General features: G+C 43.9%; 1 protein-coding gene and 1 long non-coding RNA gene across 2 annotated transcripts in view; one reads left to right on the forward strand and one right to left on the reverse strand.

The window, feature by feature from the left end:
* The window catches only part of SSH2 (slingshot protein phosphatase 2), a 151113-nt gene extending 140476 nt beyond the window's left edge, over positions 1-10637 (reverse strand). The window contains exon 1 of the mRNA XM_030537062.1: positions 10537-10637. Within this exon, the coding sequence (XP_030392922.1) occupies positions 10537-10599 (63 nt within the window). The 5' untranslated portion in view covers positions 10600-10637. The remainder of the gene's footprint in view (positions 1-10536) is intronic.
* Positions 10497-24082, forward strand: LOC115636680. The gene is made up of 3 exons (XR_003997009.1): positions 10497-10567; positions 14654-14693; positions 24041-24082. It is a non-coding gene; the product is annotated as an uncharacterized LOC115636680 (long non-coding RNA).
* Positions 24083-25465: the final 1383 nt, after the last annotated feature.

Below are 25465 nucleotides of genomic sequence, written 5' to 3' on the forward strand. Positions count from 1 at the left end.
CCACTGCTTCTTGTCCTATCATCAGAGGTTAATGAGAACAATTTTTCTCCCTCCTCCTTGTAACAACCTTTTATGTCCGCCCTTAGACTTCTCTTCTCCAGACTAAACAACCCAATTTTTCAATCTTCCCTCATAGCTCAAGTTTTCTAGACCTTTAGTCATTTTTTGTTGTTCTTCTCTGGATTTTCTCCAATTTGTCCACATCCTTCCTGAAATGTGGCACCCAGAACTGGACACAATACTCCTGTTAAGGCCTAATCACAGTGGAGCAGAGCAGAATTACTTCTCATGTCTTGCTAACGACACTCCTGCTAATACATCCCAGAACCATGTTTGCTTTTTTTTGCGACAGTGTTACACTGTTGACTCATTTAGCTTGTGGTCCAGTATCTTGCAGGATCAGCCCCTGGGTCCAGTTTCAGAGTAGATCATGGCTATAAAATGTACCACAAAGATATGTTATGCAAACAAAGGATTTTCCACCTGTAGGGCACATGGTAACTTCCTTTCATATAAATAGGAAGGGAGAAGCAAGTATTATTTCAGCCTTGCAACTTAGGAGTAACTTGAGTTTGCTGACTGCTGCCTAAAACTGAAAAACACTATGTATGTTGCTACTGCCCACTTTGGTACAGAGAGAGAGAAAGTGGGGGACTTTACGGAGCCCAGAGCATTCTCGTCAGTTGTAGTGACATGTAACTTTGCTTCTATTATTTACTATCCCAGAAGGCACCGCCCCAGGTGGCCTAGTGAATTAAGCACAGATCTTGGAACCCCCAAATTCCAATCCTGTCTCTTGTCATTGACTCACTGGGTACCTCAGTCCCTTCTGCCTCTCAGTGCCCTGCAGTAAAAGGAGCAAATACTTGCCTACCTTCTGGGGTGATACGAGGGTTACCCCACATTTCTGGATGGAAAGAATTTTTGTCTCATGAATCTGACACCACTGCTAATTAGTTTTGCACCTAAAGGCAGAACATTCAGAGTTGTCCTTGTCCTCCAATTTCTCCTGCCAAGTCTCCCTTGTCTTTAACTCTCCAATGCCATCCGTGTTGTAATTTGTCCACCTCTTGCAAAAATACCTACTTATGCCTTGTCAATCACCAGCTCACCTCAGGGCCTGGGCTCCCACCCTTAAGAGGAAAGAACACTTCTCCCAGCTAGACCTCACACCCTCTCCTCTCTGCACGGGACCTGCACTGACTTCCTCTCTTAAATCCAGTTTGCCATAGCCCTATTGGCTTTCCAATTTATGACTCCCGAGTCCCACCAGTCTACTTCTCTGAATTCTTCTACCTACTCCCTGACCCTTCCTGCTTTGCGTTCCTTCAGCTCTTCTGGATGGGGGGCAGGAGGGAAGTCACTCACTTGTTCTTTCCTCACGGGAGTTCTCCTCCTCATACACACACACCCCTTCCATGTTGATTCGCCATTCATTGACACCTCAGTCTTCCTTTTCTCTATTTTATGACTATCTCACTTATGTGTTGCTGTGCCATGATTAGGGGCCTGCCAAATTCATGGCCATGAAAAATTCTCAAATTGGGGATCCTGAACCAAAAGGGAGTTGCGGGGGTGGGGGGTGGTGCGTGTCACAAGATTATTTTGAGAGGGTCACAGTATTGCCACCCTTACTTATGCACTGCCTTCAGAGCTGGGAGGCCAGAGAGCAGTGGCTGTTAGCCAAGCGCCTAGCTCTGAAGGCAGCACCCACCAGCAGCAGTGCAGAAGCAAGGGTGACAATACCATACCATGCCACCCTTATTTCAGTGCTGTCTTCAAAGCTGGGTGGCTGGAGAGTGGTGGCTGCTGACTGAGGGCCTAGCTTTGCTGAACTGAACTGCTACCTTTTGCAAGCACTGCACTTTTCTGGAAGGGAGATGGAAAGGAGAAGTCTGCAGCACCGGGAGGATGTGGTTTGTTGTGACTGACAGAGGCCTTCAGCTGCAGGCTGAGATCAGACAGCGATCAGCCCTAGGGTTACTTTTTGCTAGTTTCCAAGACAACCAAGTGCTGCAGGTGAAGACCTGACAACGGAAAAATCGCTAAGCCATACTTGACACTGCAGACACACTTACCTGCCCCCTGCTTAACTAAGCTGATCATTGCAGAGACGAGCAGCACAATATCTATGATGGATGTGTACGCAGAAGGTAAAGTTCTTCTTTGCAAGTCAAAAACCCTTATGTTGAGCAGCAGGCTAAAACCTAGTTTCAGATACTTTCAAAAGTAAACAAATAAACCTCAACCCTTCTCTTATGCAGCAAAATATGAAACAGAGGATACGGGCCTCTGGTATTTTCTTGTAGGTCTGGAAAGTGAACAAAAATTTCAAAAGCCTGATCTACAACCAGGTTTTCATCCCACCTCCCGCTTTGTTTGCCAGACTCTGCCGCTGGAAGATGCTGAAAGTCTGGTGTAAGTGGAGTCCATCTCTCACCGATTGTCTCTGAAAGATTTAGTTTGAAAGAGCTGCGCACACATCTGAAAGGTTTTAGAACTTCCGTCTTCTCCTCTGCCCCTCATCTCAGAATGAAGTGATGCCAGTTACCTGGGAGATTTCTAGGACTGGCACGTGTTACAGAAGAAGAAAAAAAAACATGACTTTATCAGCACATCTTGATAAGAACTAGTGATAGTTCATGTAACTGATTAACGCAGGGGCGGCCAACCTGAGCCTGAGAAGGAGCCAGAATTTACCAATGTGCATTCCCAAAAAGCCACAGTAATAGGTCAGCAGCCTCCCCCCCACCACCAGCGATCAGCGCCTCCCCCTCCCTCCCCGCACCTCCCGATCAGCTGTTTCGGGGCTTGCAGGATGCTTGGAGGGCAAGGAGGAGGAGTGGGGGAAGTGCAGGCTCACGGGAGGGCGTGGGAAGGGGTGGAGTGGGGGCAGGGTCCGTGGCAGAGCCAGGGGTTGAGCAGTGAGCACCCCACGGCAGATTGGAAAGCTGGCGCCTGTAGCTCCAGCCGCAGAGTCGGTGCCTATACAAGGAGCCGCATATTAACTTCTGAAGAGCCACATGTGGCTCCAGAGCCAAAGGTTGGCCACTCCTAGATTAATGCAACTCCAGAGATAGACTGCCACTCTGATAAATACTGCAGAGAGAAGAGGTTTTTAAAACGTAATAACTGATCAGTTTAGAGAGTTGTTTGCAGTGATGCTGCAGCTACTTTGGGCTAAGAGGTCAGTCAATTAGTATTTGGCCTAGCAATTATGCTGCGAAGACTGCCTACTATAATGAAAGCCGTGAAAGCACTATTAAAATAAAGAAAACAGAGAAAGGTTATATTTTGTTTCCTAAACTAGTGAGGAAAATATTTCCTGTCCTGTACATTCTACCAGCAAGGAACTTGTAGACAGAAAATGAAAAATTTCCCAAACATATCTGCAGGGTCCTGCTTCCCACTTTGGCTAACCTCCTGCGATAAGAGGGAAGCCAACTGGCTTAAGGTTGTTGTTGTTGTTGTTTTAGGTTGTGAATTTTATAACAATGAAAACAGCATCTCCTTTTTCTGGGTCAGTTGCCTTCCCTACCCTTAGGGAAACAATATGCTCTCTTACTGGAAAGGAATCAGGGCCCGATTGCCTGCCCAGATCCTTCACATCTCCAGAAAGGGTCACACAGGATTATTTTGCTTTTCCTCTGTGGAGGTGTCCTTCAAAATAACTGATGAAAGAATTACTAAAAACTAATTAGAAGAGACAGCGCTAAGACCACCATGGAAGAGGAAAGTAGTAAATAACTGGACACAATTGGTCAAAGCATATTTAGAGCCTAAGCAACTAGGCTTTTACATTTTTCATGCACCCAAACTTCAGACCATTTGGACACATCTAAGAAAATTGTACCTCTCCCTCCCTACCCCACCCCCCCAAAAAAGGCAGATAATTAACCATGAGGTGCCAAATATCATGGCACGCCCAAGTCCTGGAACTTTCATAGAACAGAAAAAGACTCTTGGCACAACAACAGCAGGTTCACAACACCCCAACATCTCTCCTGAAACAACAGCACTTAGGAGATGGTATAAAATGGAGAAGGGTGACAATCTGGTTCTTGTTCAGACAAGAAGGAGACTATTCTTAATTTAATAATGCTGCCTACACACTGCGGACATCAGCACATTTGAAACGCTTACATACACTAACCATCAAGGACCATCTCTATGCAGTGCATTTTATATGTGATAATTCAATAAACGCAGAATTCTTCACTAACAGATATAAGATTAAATCACGATGCAAGTCTTTTTTGAATGATCAGTTTCTGTGCGACACAGGAGAAAGCAAGAAGATTAAGAGAGATTCAGATAAATCTCATTTAGCACTTAACTGTCAGCAAAAGCTAGTTTGCTGTGGACATATACTGCATGGACAGATATCCTCTGGAGAAGACTTGTGCTGCTTTCCAAGGCTCCTCCATAGCCAGACTTTCCCATGCAAACTTCCAGCTCTTAGTTTTACAACTGAAGTCTTGGAAAGCATGGGTTGAGCCACTACCACAATTCCTGAAGACACAGAGTGTGAGAGAGGATTTTTTCCATGGGAGAGGAAAAGGTTGCTTGGAACCAAAACACACAGGAGTGGTTCATAGATTTCTATTTGTCTCAGACGAGCCGGAGAATAGACGAGCCAGTGAATTGTGCAAGATCTCACTCCACCTTTAAAAAATTCCATAGAGTCCTCCAGCTCAAATCTTCATTATGTCTTGGAACAAGGCTTGATTGAACCTTGACAAATTGCAAGGCATCTGGCAGCATTATTGGGAACAGACTAGGGCAAGGCTGTGGAAGACATACAGCAAAACAGAATGTGGCAGTGCTTTCTCTGGCATTGTCCAAATTCAGACAGCAGGTTTCCATACAGCCTGCTGGAGCAGCCTGCACGAGTCCAGCTGATGTCAGTTTACATACTATTCCACTGAAATGAGGCCATGGGGGGGGTGGAGTGGAGACGTGAGAAGAACTTTGCAAGGCAGGTTCCCAGGATCCTCTTTGACAGGCAACTAGCGAGACAGTCTCCCAAAGGGAAGGATACCAAGGGCCTGGGTCCTTCAAACCTCCCTACTAGAGATCTGGCCCCAAGCCTCTCTGACTCCTACAGCTAAATGTAGCTACAGCAATAGATAGGGTTTTTCCTCTCACCATAGGATCTCCAACCTCCTTGAGTGACAGCAGCTAGGACTTTGGAAGCACTCTTCAGTCCACCTAACTGTGTCTACACCAAGATCAGCTTAGCTATGACACTCAAGAGTGTGGATCATCCACACTGAGCTAAGTTTTAAGTGTAAGCCAGGCCTAATTCTATTCCTGTAAGCACCATTTCCAGCTGTACGTTATAAACAGGGAAGTATTTGAGACTAGATCTGCATTCACTTTTAGGTTTACATGTAAAATATTCACAGCATCACAATTTTTTTTGCAGTGTGAGCCAGCAAGCTCAACACAAGCCATGTCCCCACATACACAGTTCCAGAGGAGTGTGGGGATTCAGATAGGGAGGAGAGGGATAGTTTTTGCTGTAGTTAAAGGAACAAAAAAAACTGATAAAAAAGCCATACTTTACTCTTATAACACAAACTAGGCTTTTGCCTAAAAAGCAAACACTCAATATTCCAGAAGAGAAACTGGAAATCTTTACAAGGTTCATATCATTCAGCTCTTAAACACAGGCTGCTGTGTTGACAAAGGTATCCCTCTCTAACTCCCACAATAAGCCACATACTCCACCTTGATGAAATCGCCCCTGAACCCATACTCTGCCCATAAGAAACTTCTGATAATTACAGCTACTGATTCTGGTAGAAAGAATGGAAATGTTCTGTAGGATGCAGCACAGAGGTCTCTTCTTTTATAAAAGTGCCAGCATAGTCAAAAGCCAAACTACGATTGGAAACTCAGACAGTTAAGAGATCATGGTGAAATACTGGAGATCTATGTCAACCTGGGCAAATCATAGTATGAAACACTCCTCTACAATGCAATACATATTTGTGAGGTGCTCAAATTCTATGGCAATGAGGACAAAAAAGTCTATAAATAAAACCATCCAATTTCAAAGTGATTTGAATCATCTATTCCCCTGAATCCAGGCAAGCCAATTATAATACTTTTAGAGCACACAATGCAGAAATCCCCTGTGGTTCAAAGGACATTGACACTGCACTATTTCAACCGCCTCTTCTTGTTTAGAGAGTCTGCTCCTAACAGAAGAGCATCGACCAATTTATAAGGGACTCTGTCTTGAAAGTCCTTTAGTGACCTGAAAATTGAATTAGTCCTTCCATGTGGTCACCTGTTGAAGCATACACAAGTGTAACACTTCCTCCTCACTCCCAGTTTGAGATGGCAAAGCAGCAGTCAGAGAATTTTTATGTCAAGACATGAAAACATCAAGCTACATGTCAGACTTCTACACTCTCTGGAGGACTAATGTATCAGATTTAACTTGACCTCATCCCCATGTTACCTAGAGAAGGAACAAAATGTTGGGGTTTACATTTAACTCCAGATGATTAGTATAACATGTTGGTGTCCACACAGAAAATATCCATATGTAGCAAAATAAAATAAAATTAAAAACACCACTTCTCTATTATTCTATTAGAACATTACAGCAGCCAGTCTTATTTATTGTAGAAAACTGATCAACCCATGATCCTGTGCACACAGAAAGGATTAAAGCACAGTTTGACCAAACATCTTGCTAAATTACACAGATATTTTCCCACAGAACCGTAGGCCCCGATCTTACAAGGGACTCTATCAGCAGACCCCTGCACTTGTGCAGGATCCTGTTGAAATCAACAGGGCTCTCCCTGGGCAGAGGGGACCTCCCACACAGAGGCAATTTCAGGATAAGGACCTTAAGGAGGACTAACAAGATGACAGACTTGTCAGAATCACAAGCCTTCAGCATTTCATTTGGGACCATAACCTGAAATTCTTGGGCCATCTCACCAGGAAATTTTCAGTCCAACTTTCTCTCACAGGTACCCAGTGGCACTGCACAGTAAAGGTCAGTGGAATTCTTACAAGAGCTGGATATTTGCCAAACCAAGCTAGACAACAGTCTTCACTACAGTGTAGTGTAGGAATTCTTGTGGCATTCGATGGACAAAGACTGGAGACTTAACTCCAGTGACTATTTGAGCTTGGTGGCATAGCTAATATACTGAAACCAAATGCTACATTTTGCTTAACACTGAAGAAAGTTTAGCAGCAGATATGCAGATGAGCTGAAGTCGCATATATTTTTCTAAAGCACCTTTCATCCTAAAAGATTGCAAAGGACTTTTACAGGTTTATACTAGTAGTAGTAATAATAATAATTATAAACATGCTTCAACCACCAAGGAAATGCAGATGGCATTTGAAGAGTTCACAAAAACCCCATGCAACAGTTTTGGGTAGAAAATGAAGAATAGCATTTCCACTTGAGACTGGAAGGAGGGTTTTAGGTATGCAGAAAGTAATGACTGAAGTTAGAGTTTGGTGAGGACACGAGAGCCCAGACACCTACTCTCTTGTGAAGGGTACCACAGGATTTACGGTGACTAGTTTAGCGGATTATATCTCCATTTGATTAGAATGAGGAAAGAGAGCTAATACTGCTAGATATGTTAAAGGCTGTATTCTCTGTACACACCCACAGCATTCATGCAGCCACACTCTCTTTCCTAACTGTTCAGAGTGATCCTGATCCAAAGCAACTTTTTTGGTAACCTAGAAAGGAAACAGGCTAGTTAGCTGCACCAAACAGGGCAGCCTTGCAGAGTGATCATCATGACAAGTTTAATTGGAAGGAGCTATTTGAGAGTAGGCATCAGTTGGGGGCGGGGGGCAATGAAGGGCGGTGGGTATGAATTCTTTTGATTTTTTTTTTTAGTCTTGTCACCAACACAAGAATTCCTACCCTAAAGATGCATTAGGCTAACTGTTGAAGTGTTTTACACATGGAGGAAGTTACAAGCAGCTAAGCATAGACTGTTTCCCCATGCATGGTTGTGAATACAACATATGATGCAGTAACAGAGTTAATCAATATTTACAGCAAAGTAACACAAGTGGAGTTAAGCTGCATTGCTAATCAAACAGGCATGTCTTAGCAAGACAGGAAAAAAAACCAAAGGCGTTAATACCCTTGTATCCAAAATAACGTTTGATGTGATATTATCACACAGTTAATCCACAATTTAGATCAAAAGAGATTTTACCAAGCCCAGTGAGAAATATTTTCAGAGCGGTTTTTATTTTAGCAGAAACAACTGGGATTTCAACATTCCCCTGAAGCATTTGCAACCTAAACATAATGTGTGAATACATGAGACTTTCAAAGTGAAGCCACCTAGAAACTGAGGCCATGTCTACATCTAAAATTTTGCAGCGCTGGTTGTTACAGCTGTATTAGTACAGCTGTATAGGGCCAGCGCTGCAGAGTGGCCACACTTACAGCAACCAGCGCTGCAAGTGGTGTTAGATGTGGCCACACTGCAGCGCTGTTGGGCGGCTTCAAGGGGGGTTCCGGGACGAGAGAGCAAACCGGGAAAGGAAACCAGCTTCCCCGCGGTTTGCTCTCTCGGTCCCGGAGCCAGCCAGCAAACCGCAGGGAAGGAGACCTGCTTGCTCGGGGTTCCGGGACCGAGAGAGCAAACCGGGAACGCCGCGGTTTGCTCTCTCGGTCCCGGAGCCAGCCAGCAAACCGCAGGGAAGGAGACCTGCTTGCTCGGGGTTCCGGGACCGAGAGAGCAAACCGGGAACGCCGCGGTTTGCTCTCTCGGTCCCGGAGCCAGCCAGCAAACCGCAGGGAAGGAGACCTGCTTGCTCGGGGTTCCGGGACCGAGAGAGCAAACCGCGGCGAAGCTGGTTTCCTTTCCCGGTTTGCTCTCTCGGTCCCGGAACCCCGAGCAAGCAGGTCTCCTTCCCTGCGGTTTGCTGGCTGGCTCCGGGAACGCGAGAGCAAACCGCGGCGAAGCTAGTCTCCTTTCCCGGTTTGCTCTCTCGGTCCCGGAACCCCGAGCAAGCAGGTCTCCTTCCCTGTGGTTTGCTGGGTGGCTCCGGGACCGAGAGAGCAAACCGGGAAAGGAAACCAGCTTGATTACCAGAGGCTTCCTCCTTCCACGGAGGTCAAGAAAAGCGCTGGTAACTGTCTACATTGGATTACCAACGCTGGATCACCAGCGCTGGATCCTCTACACCCGAGACAAAACGGGAGTACGGCCAGCGCTGCAAACAGGGAGTTGCAGCGCTGGTGATGCCCTGCAGATGTGGACACTCTCAAAGTTGCAGCGCTGTAACTCCCTCACCAGCGCTGCAACTTTCTGATGTAGACAAGCCCTGAATATAAACAAAGTGAAAGCCACTTTGCAGTTTTCATTGCCATCCTCAACGAACTGCTAGTAACAAACTATAGTAATTTTAAGTAGTAATTTAGAGGCTTCACTCCCCCCCTTTTAAACAAAATATGATTTTGAATACGACAGCATCATTTTCACAACCTGCCATGCTCCCTGCTTTGGGATTAATTTTAAGTAGTTTTTAAGACTCCTTTAACGAGAGCTTTCACTGTCACTGAGAGAGTCAAAATCTTCCTGTTTCAAACGCTGCTGTGGTTTGATACAGCTTTCTGAAGATTACATGCAGCACTGAGAAGGAAAATCTAGTTGCTTTTTCTGAAAGAAAGCTCATGCATGGAAGATGCATGAAGGCAAATACCAGGTTTCATTTTTAGAATACAGTTTTGTAGGGGAGGGATTTAATATTGTCAGTTTTTAGAATCCCAGTTTCCTTTTAATCAATGATTTTTACATTTCTTGCACACCGGACAGCCAGTTGATTTATAGTCCATTTCACTTTCTGGAGGTTCTCATTCATCTCCTCTACATCCCGAACTGTGTTGAGTGACCAACACTACAGGGCAGCATTTAAACCCGGAAACAAATTGTTTCCGCTGAAGCTTTATTTCATTGAAGTATTTTACATCTGAAGCTGGGTAAAACCTTCCATCCATGATACCCATATTTTTCAGACTCACCCGACCGGATCAGCTTGCTTTCAGTAAATTAAAAGCCACCAGCCAGCAGCCAGAAACCCACACCGTCTAGAGAAATGGCCAAGGAGAGAACCCCCTTCCCCAGTCAATTTCTTCGCAGCCGAGCGACACAGATGGGCCAGAAGCAGCACATGGGGAGTGGTATGGCAGTGCCCCAGACACTGGCTCCCTGAAGCGTTTTGCACGCTACAGAAGCTATCCTGACATTTTTGCAAGAGGCGGGGGAGGGCGGAGAAAAGGCGAGAGCGATCCTGTTTATCCCCTGCCCAGGAGGGGTCCCCACCCAGGCTCAGCGCCTGCCCACAGCCTGCAGCAGCCCTGGGGCTGCCCTGCGCGCGCTCAGCTGTCAGGCCCAGGAGAAGGGAGGGGGCCAGGCGGCACGGAGCGCGCATGCGTAGAAACACCGGCCGGACCCTATGTGGCAGCCAACTGCCTTCCCCTCCGCCTCAGCGAGCGGGCGGCGGCCGGCCGGGGAGACTCACCGAGGCGCAGGGGCTGGAGGTGGCGCTGGGGGTAGGCGAGCGCTGCACCGTTACCAGGGCCATCGAGGCGCGGCGGGGGGGCCCGTCCGGCCGCGGGAGGGGGCCTTACTCCATGGCGGGGCCCCGCAGCCGGGCGGGTGGGGAGGGAGGAGGCGGCGGCAGCGCCGGGGGCAGCAGCTCAGCACTCGCCAACGGCCCCTCGCCGAGCGAGTGAGTGAGGCGCGGCGGGGCTGGGCCGGCCGGGCACAATAAGGCGCCAGCGCGCATGCGCCACCTGTCAGCTCAGCCACGCCCCCGCCCTGCGGCAGCAGCCGTTAACCCCTGCTCTGCCGAGCCGTAGCGGCTGGGGCTGCTGCTGGGCCCCTGTCTGCTCCACTCCCTTTGGGAAACGGGCACAGGGCTGGGCTCTTCGGGGCTCGGCCCTTCCCTTCCCCCGTTGAAAAGGATTCCCGGGAGGAACCCAGCAGGGTGCATCGCTATGGCAGAGACCCTCAAGTGGTCAAAAATTATGCCTCCAAAATCATGAGATTTAAATAATAATTAATAACTGCAGGGTGATTTTCGTTTACCTTCTGTTTTTTAGTCTTTAGGGAGCACTGGGATCACATTTCTGCTGCTTCTTGTTCTTTTTTGAGGGGGAAAATGAAAACTGAGGTGGAATCCCATGGATCCAGGAGCTGGGGCTTTAAGAAAAACTTCCTGTGACACTCATGATAAAATCACTAGAGTTGGCAACACAGATGATATATTTGTAATTCCCTGATAGTCCAGCCATCCTCTACAGAAAACAGCATCCAATCCCCTTTTGGGATTCTCTGGGAGAGTCACTGACTAAATCCAGAGGCCCGGATACCATGAAAGTGATGAGTCTGTGATGTGCGCACACAAATTTAAGCCATAAAATGCCCCCTAGAATTCAAAGTGTGGAAGTCTGGGAGCAGGGCTGGATACTGGGGGGTGAGAGGTGGGCAGCTATACTGTTATGTTAACAGCTTGAGCAAAACCTATTTGTTTTGAGGATTCAGCAGCTTGGGTCATGTCTGTGTGCCATGAGTGGGAGTTTTGCCATTGAAGTTAATGGGATGAAGAATCGGCCTTTTGTAGGCATCTAATGGGAACATTAAATGTGATTAGCAGAGACCATAACACATTTTAAATAGAAAGCAAGCACTCTTCTTCTCCAACAGCTTGCGTTCACCCATCCACTCCTCTTAGGCACTCGGTGTATTTCATTCTCGTCTCCTCCTTCAAGCTGCCAGCAGTGTCACGGAAGCTTTCGGCCCTTTACATCAAAGCACAAGAAAAGCCCTGAGTGCTAGTTCTTTGGTCTGTCCCCCAATGCCCTGCAGGTCAAAATAATGATCAGGCAGGCTCTGCAAATTGTACGGCAGTTATCCTTTAGCACGGGACAAAAGTTAAGCTCACTAACGAGCGTTTGCCTCCTAGTGGATGAAGGAGGATGAAAAACAGACTCGTTAAAATAAACCTGAGTTTAGAAAGTGATTTTTGCGGGAATGGTTCACTCAGAGTTATGCAGAAAGTGAGAACTTTGAACATACGGAATCCACAAAAATTCACCTGTTTGGGGAATCAGATTAGAAGGGGAGAATAAGCAAAGACACATGCATAAAGCAAATAGAGACAGGTGGGTGAGCTATCTTATTGCACTAACTTCTGTCTCTCTGATATCCTGGGACCAATGTGTCTATAACAACACTGCATACTGTACATAAAGAAAGGGTCATTGAACTGCTTATGACAACCCTCAGATTCTTATTTTGAAACATAGTTTTTATGGAAAGCATGTTAGGACTGCTATGTGATTTACAGTGGAGATGTCAGGAAAGTTACCTCCAGCCCCTTTATAAGCTATCCTCCCCCTGGCTCTAAATATTCCATAGCTTCCCAGCCAGAGGGTGTTTCCACTTTTACTTTTTTATATATTTATGCTTTGGATGATCATATACTATGACAAGCTTTTTATGACAGTCTCTAGCTTTGATCCTTTGGGTGCCTTCACCACTTCTATTAGATAGATTTTATTTTCAGCAGTGTACTGCACTCTGTATCAGCAAGGATAGAATATAGATATGGTTGTTCAGGAGATCAGTACAAACTTAATCTCTTATTTCTGGTTTCACTTGCATTTGAAGAGATAGAAAAGAATACTCCTTTTGTGTTGTGATCCTCTATGTGATCTAGTTTTGTAACTAGATTGCCTTTTTATCCACTCCAGTGCATTCCCTTCGCTTCCTTATTAAAATTTTCCCATGTGTTACCATGACTCTGACATAGCTGCTTAAGTGTAAAAAAATTGTCCTTAAGTAATATGAGAAGTTCATGATCAAAGGAATTTTAAGAGGTTTCATCTATGGAAAAAATAAGTGTTTACAAACAATTATTTCACATGTAAAGTAAATGGAAGTCATTATTATGTCCTTTAAAAAAATTAAGGTTATTACAGACCCTGTAACCGACTCATTACCTTTTTTTTATTTTAATCCTTTAATTAAAAAAAAGTTATAACCCTCTGGATTTGTGTAGGATTGCTGGATTGGGCCTTTTAAAACATTTGATATTGGAGAACTTAAGTGCAGAAGAAATCTCATTTAAAAATGCTTTCAGTTGCTTGATCATTAAACATTTGCTCCTGGGCATAGCACTTACTAACATAAAGTCAGCATAACCGTCTCATAAAAAAAAACAAGTTAGTTTGACAAGATCTATTTTCCATAAATCCATGTTGATTGGCACTAATTACATTACCCTTTTAATTCTTTATTAATCGAGTCCCATATCATCTGTTCCATTATCTTCCCAAGGATCAATGTCAGGGGGACAGGCCTACAATTACCCAGATCATCCTGTTTACACTTTTTAAAAATTGGCACAACATTAACTTTCTTCCAGTCTTCTGGAAGTTCCCCAGTATGCTAAGATTTAGTGAAATCAACATTAATGGTCCGGTGAGCTCCTCAGCCAACTCTTTTAAAACTTTTGGGTGCAAGTTATCTGGACCTGTTGATTTAAAAATGTGTAACTTTAATAGTTTCTCATTAACACCCTCCTGAGACATTAGTGGAACGGAAAGAAGGTTAACACTATATAAATAACACTATCATCTTTTTCCCCCCAAATACAGAACAGAAATATTTATTGAACACTTCTGCCTATTCTACATTATTATTGATAATGTTACCATTTCCACTTGGTAGTGGAAAAATACCATTGTCAGGATCAGGGTCGGCTTTAGGCCGATTCCCCCAGTTCCTGGGAATTGGGCCCTGTGCTAAGAGGGCCCCACACCTTAGGCACCTTTTTAATTTTAAAAATTTTTTTTACTCACCCGGCATCCTCGGGGGGGCGGTCTGGGTCTTTGGTGGCATTTCGGCAGCGGGGGTAGGGGACAGTCCGCTCCGGATCTTTGGTGGCATTTTGGCGCTGGGAGGTCCTTTGGTGCCACAGAAGACCCAGAGTGGACTCCCCTCCGCCAAAGTGCCGCCGAAGCCCTGGACCGTCGCCAGCTATTCAAATCGGGCCCTGCAGTTCATAAACCCGGCCCTGATCAGGATTCTTTTTGTTCCTAATATATTGAAAAAACATTTTCTTATGGTCCTTAACTCTGCTGGCCAAAGATTTCTCCTTGTGTCTCTTTGCTTCTCTTATCAAAGGTCTATAATTCATAACTTCTGATTTATATTCATTACTATTTAATTTCCCATTCCTCGTGTTATATATTATTTTTTATTTTTATAGATGCCTTCACTTCCCCTCTAAACTATGTGATTTTTAAAAATCAGCACAGCCTTCTTCCTCAATTGTGGGATTGTGGCTTTTGGATCTTAACCACAAGGCCTTCTTCTCTAGCTTTGCTAGTAAGCACTGTGGCTCCAATTTATCACTGTGGTCCCAATTCAGCAAACCACTGCAGCATGTACTTAACTACAAAATTACATATTAAAATGTCATAGATAAACACAATTTAATTGGGCAGAGTGGGATACAGTTTTGTTTTTAATAACTTTAGAACATACATAAGGTTGTATGTATCTTCATCATCTGCATTTTTAAATTGTATTTTACATTTGCATAATGTATATTCTTTGGATTGTTTCAGTGAAACAGAAATCACTGGGCAGTGTGGACCAGTCCCTAAGGTAAAAAACAATCTGTTTAAATTTCTTTAATATTTGAATGCAAATAAAAATGTTCAGTTCAGATTTTTCATCTAAGTTTCAGGGACTAATGTTGCACTTCACATTGACTGCATTGGGGGTTTTGCCTTGGACACTGATTCTGCAATGCAGATCACTACACAGAGCTCAATGCAGGATTAGTCCTTTAGCAAGGAGTTCAGGATTAGGCCTCTAGTGTGCCTGGAATGTTATTTATTTATTTATCCCAGGGTTTCATAGGGGTAAGGATAAAATCAGGGAAAAGAGAGATCAGACCGCTGGATCCCATCCAAGGGACACAGGGAAAATAGGAGGTGTGGGGAATTCTTTAATATTTTCCTGATTCATCTCTTCCAATTTAAACCATGTACCCTAATTTAAGAGATTGGAGTTCAGGTCTGTGAAATTAAGTTATACTTCGGTCTGAAATGAGAAATGTGCCTTATAATGAGCAATAACTGTATTGTGTGCATGGAAGCTGAGAAACAGAAAATTTGAGGCATGGTAAAAGCACAAACATGGGAGCAATCCTGCATTCCTTGTACACCCAAACCTCCTATTGCAGGAGCTTTGGGGACACAAGAAGTGTAGGGTCAGATGTTACGTGTTCCCTGGCATTTGGTTATAGAGACGACAGAGAAGCTTAGCAGAAACGGAGATGCTTTCACAGGCACAGTGTTGAACTGACAGTCAACTCATGGTCCATGCTCCCATGAGATTTTTGGCATTATCTTCAATGGAAGCAGGAGGAGACCTCACATTTGAGGATGGGAAGGATTTTTACCGCATAACTTATGATAAGGATCTTGTTTTTTACCTTTCTGTGTGAAGTATTGTGCTTGGTGTATTGATTAATTCCAGTGGATGGTTTCCTGCAGGCATGGGGGTGAGCACTGGTGGATTTCACATCTACCCTCAATTTGCATATCTCTGTAGTACAATTCTATAGTAAACAGTGTGCAGGTTAGGAGTTCCCAATGCCTTGGGGCGATCCTCTCAGATGGCACTGGGGTTTCGTTTTAAATAGATTTGGAAAACTGTAAGTCCTGGGATTTCCCTCCAGGAGTAATTAGAGAAATGCTTATCTAAATTGGCCTACCAAGAGACAGTTCTCTGACTTTCACGTATTCATTGGCACTTACAGGAATATTTAAACGGCAAACACTTGTAAAAAGTCATTCCTAACAAGTAAATAACCAAGTTGTTTTCTATAGTCAGCTAAAGGTCCAATAACTAAAATAACCACAGAGATCCATGGGATTGAAGGCCATTAGAAACCTATAATTTGCATGTGGAGTAGTTTTTAACAGCAAAATTTAAGTGTAGAGGAGGAAGCTATAAAGGAAATGTATTCTGATTTAAAAGAACAATTAGAATGGAGTCTGTGGTAATGACAGTCAGTGGTTTATATAAAACAGGGATCATAAGTTTGTGCCCATATCCTACAAGTTGCTGTGGGTACCGTGCTCAGCAGGACTTGCCCCAGAGATCTTTTAAGACATGCAAACCATGAATTATTTTTGTCTTCAGTAAATATGAAAATAGTTCCCTTGCTGACACACCTTTTATTTTATTTTCAGTATTACCAAACATCAGCAATTATAGCATAGTCCTGCTATGAAGTGTAAAAGGGCACAGAATGCCCCCAGACTTTATCTTGTGTACAAAACCAAAAATACCATATAATAAGAATTTCCCCAGCAAAACATCTGTGATGACATATTCAGCACGTTATTTTGACAACAGCACAGCACAAGTATTTGATGGCAGAAGGATATGCTTTGCTTTGAGGAAACATTAACATATAACATCCAAGTTAAATAGGGTGTGATTACTGTTTTGCTACAGCCCACAGTATTTAAACTTCAGAGAAATAAAAATAGAGCCATTTAGATCACTCTTGCCATTCCCCTTCCCCCCACTTGTTCTCATCTGGTGGTTTAACAGCAGCTTTGAGGAAAATTAGAGTATTTTTACAATTGATAGTTTCCTTTTTTAGAAAGATTTATAGATTAACCACAACAACAACATTGAATTCCAAAAGAGAAACATCAGGTACACCAGGGAATGAAAAGACAAACAGGAATTAATCATGCAGAACCCGATTTGAAGTGAATAGAATTAGAATCCATTTTAAAGCCACATTTTAGATTATTCTAACAATTCCATGCCCAAAGCTTCAGATGCATTTTATTACAGTAACCTAGGGTTTATTTCAACACATTTTGCAAATACACTAAAATAAGTGTCTATTCCCTAGTCATCGGGTTTGCTAATTATAATAGTAAAAAAAAAATTACAATTCATTTCGGTGTATTTTCCCAATGAAAGCTGATTTAGATGATTTTTGTTTCATGCTCCCTGCCTGAAAACAAAAGCTATATACTAAAATGAAGTTAGTAGTATAGTGAGGACAGAAGGGTGCCTTAGCTGGACAGATGGATATTTGAGTGTATTCAGGAGCATATTGTTTATATAGAAGGATATGAAATATGCAGAAAGATGGCCAAAGGCCTAAATTACAACCATGCAGACCTTTGAAAGAGTATTTATAGGAGCACACAGAGGAAAATAAAACATCTCAGGATACTGTCTCAAGGCTATGCCTACCCTGTAGCACCCCCTGCTGACCTAGTGTGGCACTGCAGAACTTCCTGCCTCAGTTTCCCTTCTCTCCAAGCCTCTTAAGAACTATATACAGTCCAAAAGTTGTAAGACAAAATTCCCCTGCTGTGGTTCTACTTCATTAAATACAAATACACTTGAAATAAAGTCTTTCCTTTTGGCTCAGGTCTTGCACAGCCCTTGCCATTGGGATCTGTGGTCTCCGGGAGCTTCTCTCTCTGAGGACTTTTCTACAACTGAGCCCAGATGGCCTTTTGTCAGGCCAAGGTGCTTGTTATTCAGTTAACTGCCTAGAAATACTCATTCCCCTTAAAATAGCTTGTCATGGGCAGCCTGGGCCCAGACTACCTTAAAGGGGCCAGGAAACCCTGTGACAGCTACATGGGCCCCAGGGATTCTCAGAACAATTTTTTTGGTGGCCTCACAGTGCAGCCACCAGCAAATGCTCTGACAATTTTTCCTAAAATACTTAATTAACTTTAGGAAAAACAAATAAATATGCACATATACATGTCCAAATCATTGTAATTTATGTAGGATTTTTTTTTCCAGACTCAGTAATAAAAATAATGTACAGTTGTCTCTATTCTTTACTGGGCCTAAACAGAATAGAAACACAAATAAGGTGCTTTGTATGTTCTTGTCTTTTTTCTTATGTCTTTTGCTTTTTTTTTTTGGTTGCTTTTTTTTTTAGACGTGCTAGTTACTAAGTCTGCTATGAAAAGTGGTATTAACAAATGTACAAATATCACTTTTCCCAGCAGACTTACTCAGCCCCGGCAAGCCTGGGGACAAATTAAGCCCTGGGTGGGGAGGTGAGGAGGCAGCAGGGGCCAGAGGCACTGGAGGAGGGGAGTGACCTTGGGGCCCGAGCTTACTACCATACGACTGGGGAACAGAGCCTGAAGCCCTATGGCTGGAGCCTGTCGCCTGTCATCCGCCACCCAAGGACTGAAGCCTGACCCTACCAGCCCTGGGAAGGTGGGGAACTTACTGGCTGCCTGCTCCTCCAGCTTGTGTGTCTCCACAGGTGGGCAGGACCCAACCACTGCTGGTAACCCTGGGGTAGGGGGCCACTGCTTCCCTCCCCCGCACCACCCAGGAGGCTGTGGCTGCAAGAAAATTCCCTGGTGCCCATAGGCACCAACTTCCCCTATGCCCCCTGGGTGTTCAACCCCCCTGACTCCACCCCTGCCCCAACTTCACCCCCCCCAATTCTACCCCCTCCCCCCAAGTCCCCGCCCCTACCCTGCCTCTTTACCACCTTCACCCCGAAGTGTGCTGCATCCCCATTCCTCCCTCTCCCTCCCGGAAAGTCCTAAGTGCTGCCAAACAGCTGTTAGGCATTGGGTGGGAAGCGCTGGGAGGGGGAGGAGTAGGGATGCAGCATGCTTAGGGGAGGAGGAGGAGAGGAGGGGGTGGGGGCGGGTGGAGCTTGGCTGCCAGTGGGTGCAGAGCACCAGCTAATTTTTCCCCATGGGTGCTCCAGCACCCCAGCACCTATGGATTTGGGGCCTATGCTGGTGCCCACATGCGGACATAAATTCAGCTATGTATTTAAAGTGATATTTCCCCATTAAGATTTGCAGCCACCACCAGTTTATAATTATACTCACTGCTGGGTTAATTTTATCGCTCTGTAGAGGACCCGCATGAGGCTTAAGCACCATTTAAGCTCCAGTTCAGCTCTTTGGAACAAATTTTATTTCAAGAATTTAAGTGGGATGTAAGTGGTGTTGTGACCTTGGATAGACCTCTGCACAGGGTGAATGTTACCTGTAGTTCTTTTCGTCTTCAGGGGACTTTACAGATATAGTAATGCTCATGCCCCTCTGTGGGAAACTGAGGCATAAAGGTTAAGTGACTTTCCCAGAGTCACAGAGTGAGCCAGATCTGGAATTAGTACTCAGTCGTTCCTGAATTAGATGGACAATACTGGTTGTGATGGAGTGCTGGGCTGGGACTCCTGAGCCAGTCCTCTGTCACGCTGGCTCCAATTAAGGAAAGTAAATTGGAGCTGGCTAGAGAAACCTGTGCCTGATTGGCGAAGGGGAAACAGCTGCCAGCCTAATTAGCCTGGGGTTATAGACAGGCCCAGAGGAAAGAAGCAGGGGGAAGCCAGAGAGGGGAAGGAGAGCACTAGCGCTTCCTCTTCCCTCCTGGCTGCAGTGACTGTGATGCCCTTAAGGCTGAAACCTCCAAGCTGCAGATGGGGAGAAGGTGGTGGCATTGAATCCTGTAAATAAACTGCACTGGTGATTGATGAACCTCAGGGTTTCTGAGTGTTTTTTGGAGCAGAGCAGAGGCAGGAACAAAGAGGGCCCTGCTAAACCCTGTTACACTGTTCAAACAAATAATGCACCAGATTTTGAAAAACAATAACATTTTCAACCTTTGTTTTAGTAGATTAAAGTTGATAAGGTTCATGTTTTATGACAGTCTCTGATATCTCATGAAATGAACAATCATAAGCCTGTACTGCAGGATAGAGTACAGTGCAGTAGTCCCAAAGATAAGTAGCACATAGAAATCATAGTCCAGAGTTCTTGTGCAGGTGGACATGGGTCAATCCACATGGTCATGCATCTTAAAAAGCAAAAAGTATAGAGACATTGCAGAAAGAATAGCATAAAATAAATACAATTTACTGGAAAAGTTTGCCGTTCCAGAAGTGCTAGTTTGTAATTCAAACAATAAAGACATTGGGAGAAATTCTGCTCTCAATTACGCCAGTGTAATTCTGTTGAAACCACTGGCATGCCTCTCTGTTTACACCAGGTGAATGAGAACAGAATTAGTCTCATGCAGACCACTTTTCTTTTCTTCCTCCTTTTCATCCTGTGGAACGGGTTCTCCATTATACTCAAGAATAAGAGAAATGATAGATCTGAATCATGCAGGTTCCAGCCTAAATCTGTTCTTAAAGAACAGCATATTTAAAGAACCCCTTCTGTTTACTGCATCTGGCTTACTCTGCAGGCCACTCCAAAATTTCTTGATTCTTAATGAAAAGAAGAACCCAGTAATGTGTATTTCAGTTTGGCCTGTAATTAATTTCTGTTTATGCTCTCAGATACTCACATCTGTTTGGTACAATCCTCAGCTCAATCTAAAAACTCTCCATTTCTGTCCCTAGTGAATGAGGCAGTGCTGGAATTCATGATCCCTGAGTCTGAAGGCCAGCCTACTGTCCCTAGGCACTGATGGATATTCTCTTGAGCAGCACTGCAATTTAGTGCTATGTATGTTGCCATTCCTTAGACAGTTTTTTCCCTCAGTCATATGACACAATGATGTAAGTTAAGGAAGAATTTATACTGAACTGCCAAAGGCAGTAGACAATCTACTGCAGTTCTGAGTAGTAGATGAGACATAGCAACCTTTGGATTTCTTGCTTAGCAACCTCAAACACACACCCAGGAGTAAAACTCACAGCCTGGCTCCACAGCAGGACTGAGAAATCCCTAATTCACTTGTAAGTTTTCTAATGGCTAGGAACTGATGGGTGTATATTACATTCTTACTCATCTGCAATGCCTCTCTGCAAGCGAGAGGAGACATTTCTGGTTTGGTACCTGCCCAGAAGATAAGAAAAACAGTTCTTCAGTTGAATTCCAGGAAGCAAAATTACAGTCCTTTTAAAGGTTGATTTAAACCAAGACTTAAAAAAAGAAAAAAAACTCCAAATATGTTAGGCACAATGGCATCAATCCTCAAAGGTACGTCGGTGCCTAAATACGCTGGAGGTGTTGGGCCATTGTGACGAATCAGATAAAACTCCTTCTGAAGCTCTTTGGGGAAAGACAATTCCTTTTGGGCAATGGCAGGGCTACACAAATTCCCAGACTGGCCTCTTCTTTGAAAGCACTTCAATAAGTCAGACATTCCCCAAATAGTCACTGCAACATTTTTTACATTAAATAAATAAATAGCTCCCTAGTGAAACCTATCTTGATTATGAGCGGAGTTTTATCTTAGTGACAGTATCCTGACTGCAGAGAGGTAATCAAATGGTATGTGTGTGTGGCTATCGAGCACAAATGTTTGGTGCACAGAAAAGGAGCCAGGAAAATGGTATCCTAATGAAAGGCTTGTCTTGCCTTCAATTTGAACAGTATGAAGAGACTTTATATCAATTTTTGAGTTTTATTGGTGTTCAAAACTAGCTTGTCTTTGTACATTATGCTCGTTACCACCAGGGCAGATTGTACTTGGAAATAGTCTAAGCATTTGAGAGATGTGTGAACTATGGGCCAGATTCTCTGCTGGTACAAATCAGCATAGTTGCATTGATGTCAATGAAGCTATGGTAATTCACACTAACTGAGAATTTGCCCCTGTAACTCTTGACAGATGCAAGGTTTGGAGTATGAGCCTGACACTTTTGGGCTGAATGTTGCTAATATTGTAACAATCATTTACTGTTCTCATGTTCCTCCTTCTTCTAGTTTGCTAATGCTTCTGCTTCCCTGGTTCCTCACCCCAGTTTTGGAGTTATACCAGTGTAAAACTGGCTTAATGGAATACAGAGTCAAACCCATTGATTATTTGCATTTCTGTAGTGTCTTTCACTCAATGTAAAGGCACCTTAAAACATTAATTAATTCTCACAATCACCCTGTGAGGTAAATGTGGGATATGTAGGGATCTCGTCAGTTATCACTGAAATGTGGTTACCTTTAGAGTGGAATGCAGCAACTGTTTCAACAGTACACAGAAACACTGCACAACACTGTAATGAAGTGAAGCAAAATACCATAACCAGTTGAAAGTGCAACGGTAGTTTATGTAGGCACAACATAACTACTTCATTTAGAATCTGGACAGGACATTGAGTTAACTCCCCTATGTCTTACCAATGTTCAAAAGGAGCTTGGTTTTACTTCTTACTGAAAGAAACTCACCTAACAAATGGCAATCTGATAGAGCTGACAAGTTCCCTTCTTGCCTGCATAAATCTGTGCTCCTTTACAGGTTATATCTGCTAACGGGAAAGACAGTCTCATTTTTATAACACATTGCTTGGGCCAGGCAAGCATCCTGACGTATAAATCCATCCTCCCCAAGCAGATAATCACCACTCTGCACAAATGACTAGAGGGTGCCACCAGACCCATCAGAAAGCCAACCCAGAAATTTACTGCTAGGGATTATCATACCCATTTCAGGAAATATTTGGACTCAAACCTTGGCTAGGAACCAGAAGGTCAGCATTCTAGCAATTACACTAGTGTGCCAAGATGGCCATAGATCACTTTTGTGCATTTCCTGAAAAGCTCAACTCTTCAGAACAGCTACAAGTATTTAGGAATGAAGTGGAAATAGAAAAATAGAATCTATCAAAAGCAGCGCTACTGATATGGCTACTGAAAGGCCGTAACCAGCCAGAAACCCCTTTAAAAGGTGCCCATATTTCAGGGTGGTGCAAGTTCAGGGCAGAGTTTCAGCCTTAACTTGGAATTACCTTGCTTTGATCAAACTGTCTCAGGGATGTTACTGATGCTGAGATTATCCTTCTTATTGTTTAACCCTGGGTTGGGGGTGTTTTGCAGGATGGTGATGGTGTTTTGGTCTCTGAATTGGCTAGTAAGGCCAGATTCTGCCTGCATTTCCTGTGTGTAACTAACTACCACAGAGGCAGATGACAGCTGTGTGTATGGAAGGTTACAGAAGTAGCTTTCAAATTGTGGCTCATGCACCATCCAAGCACCACACAGTCCTTCCTGGTGCTCCACATACTGAACATTATGAGAGACCACGATGTGGAATTTGGTACACTGAAGGAAGATAAGGTCTCTGAGATTAGGGTTTGTCTGCCCTTGAAAGTTAACGGGGATTAAGGTGGGGTGTAAATTTAAAGCACAATAGCTATTCCTGAATAACTCCATGTGTGAACACTCTGTTTAGCCTAACCCACTTTCAGAGTGACCCACAGAATGAAATGCTGGACAACTCCTCAGCCTCAGAGTCCAGTTTAATGTCTCATCATCTTCCTAACCCAGAGCTCCCTGTCCCATAGCAGGGGTGGCAGATCCCAACCCCAGAGAGAAACATTCCACGCTGGAAAATGTGCAGAGGACAAACATTTGCAAAAAATGAAATAAAGTAAGCGTTGTATCTGCCAAGTGGCCTCACTGCTCCCCAAGGGGATGGGAAAGATGGAGACAAAATGGGCAGTTCTGAATAGCAGAAAATAGGTGTGTCGATGCTACATGGAAAACTCCCAGTCCCAGGCATCTGTTACTGTACATGGATCTCTTCCTGTATCCCAGGGCTCATGGGAATTATTAGAAAAGTTGGAAACAAGGATGGGGAACTAAAGGAAAACATTCAAATTAGGGGGAATTGTTGTCTAGTGGTTAAAATGGGAAACTGCTAGACAGCATGCCTGAGTCTATTCCCAACTCGGCCTTTGACTGGCTGGGTCACCTTGAGAACCCTTCTGTGTGGCTCAGTTCCCCATCCATAGAAGGGAATACAAATGTTTAGCTCCAGTATCTCTCAGGGGCATTGTGAGGCATAACTAATTAATGCTTGTAAAGCATTTGGAGCTCCTCAGATTAAATGGGCTGTATTTATTTAGAAGTGCAAAGTAACAATTTCTGAATTAGAAAAGGAATGTAAAAGAAACATCTACTGATTGTTTTCTAACTGTATAGACTTGTTTTCCATGGTATTTTCTATCATACTGCCATGTCTTTCAGAATGACATAGCGTTGATCTGCTTTTGCATGTATCACAGTGAACTATGGCTGCTGTGCCAGAAGATGAAGGCCAAACTCCTGGACTGAAACTCCCCAAGCTTAGTGTTAAGAGTATGCCCAGAAAAAAAGAAAAAAGAAGAAGCCAGGAGAGTGCTGCACTGCCAGGTCTCAGGAAGGATGTTCAATGGAAAGAGACATTCTATGAGAAGGTACAACAGAGGGCGCTGAATCTGCAGAGGAAAAAGGTGGAAAAGATTCACATACGTAAGGCAGAGGAAGAAAAGATAAACAAGAAAGAACCTCTGGACTGGCTGTCTAAGGAATGGTTGAGTGAAGATAAGATGACAAGGGACACCCGGGCCTATTTCCTCGACAAACTCTTACCCACATTAGTCCCAGGAGTAGAAAAATTGTTAATGGAAGTAGAAAGAAAGAAGGTGCTTGAAACAGACCAAGATCCACCCAAGTTTGATCCCATTAATTTTCTAGGAGAATATCTGATGAGGCATAACCCTCAGTTTGACACATCTGCAAAACTAGATCCCTACAAGAGAGGGATGAAGGGTGTCATGGAGGAGTTGAAAACTCAGGTGCCTGATACGGCACTTAACAGGTGAGTGAGTTTAAACTGTGCTTGGTTGTATATACCCTTTTCATGGTATCTCTGTATTCATTTTACAAAAAGCAGTACATTCCTTAATTGGATACTGTGACTGTAATCTGGGATGGCAAAAGTGTATCCTCTAGCACCAAATGAATCCCATAGAGTTCTGTGCCATGGCCAGCAGCTGTCCCCTTCTTTGAATCTTGGAAGCAAGAGAAATCCCAGCACATGGCAGATGTAGCCAAGCAATGGCTTATGCATATTTAAGGCAGTACCATAGCCCTACTGTGTAGTGCTTGATTTGACATTGTGCATGTGGAATGAAGACACCGTATGACCTTTCTGGACATTTTTAGCACCAGTGTTAATAATATAAGCCTGACACTCCTGAAGCTCTTTTCCCCTTATGTCCCTCCAAAGATAATGGAAATAAGATTAGCCAAGTTGCCTCTGATGGCCATCCTGAGGATTTCTCTTGACTGGACGAAGGGCAGGGCTGTTTGGTTCTTCTTGGACAATCCCTCCAGGAAAATGTTTGCTATAATCCCTCTGTAGCTATGTTCGTTTCAGAGCAGTTCACCTTCAGCCATTTTAGACTCTCTTTCCGTCAGCCCTTCCCTTTGGATCATTATTGCCCATCCTAACTTATCAGATGAGCTGGTTTTCTCTGCACGATTTGGTCCAGTGTTATTTAATTGATGTATTTTTTTCAACAGCATCTCACAACATGATGGGATTATAAAGTTCAGTTGCATTGCATTAATAAATAATACATTTATCTTGATTTGTCAGTTCAGAAAAATATGCAAGTGAGCACCAGA

This window comes from Gopherus evgoodei, chromosome 17 (genome assembly GCF_007399415.2).
Source record: "Gopherus evgoodei ecotype Sinaloan lineage chromosome 17, rGopEvg1_v1.p, whole genome shotgun sequence".
In the NCBI taxonomy this organism is placed as follows: domain Eukaryota; kingdom Metazoa; phylum Chordata; order Testudines; family Testudinidae; genus Gopherus; species Gopherus evgoodei.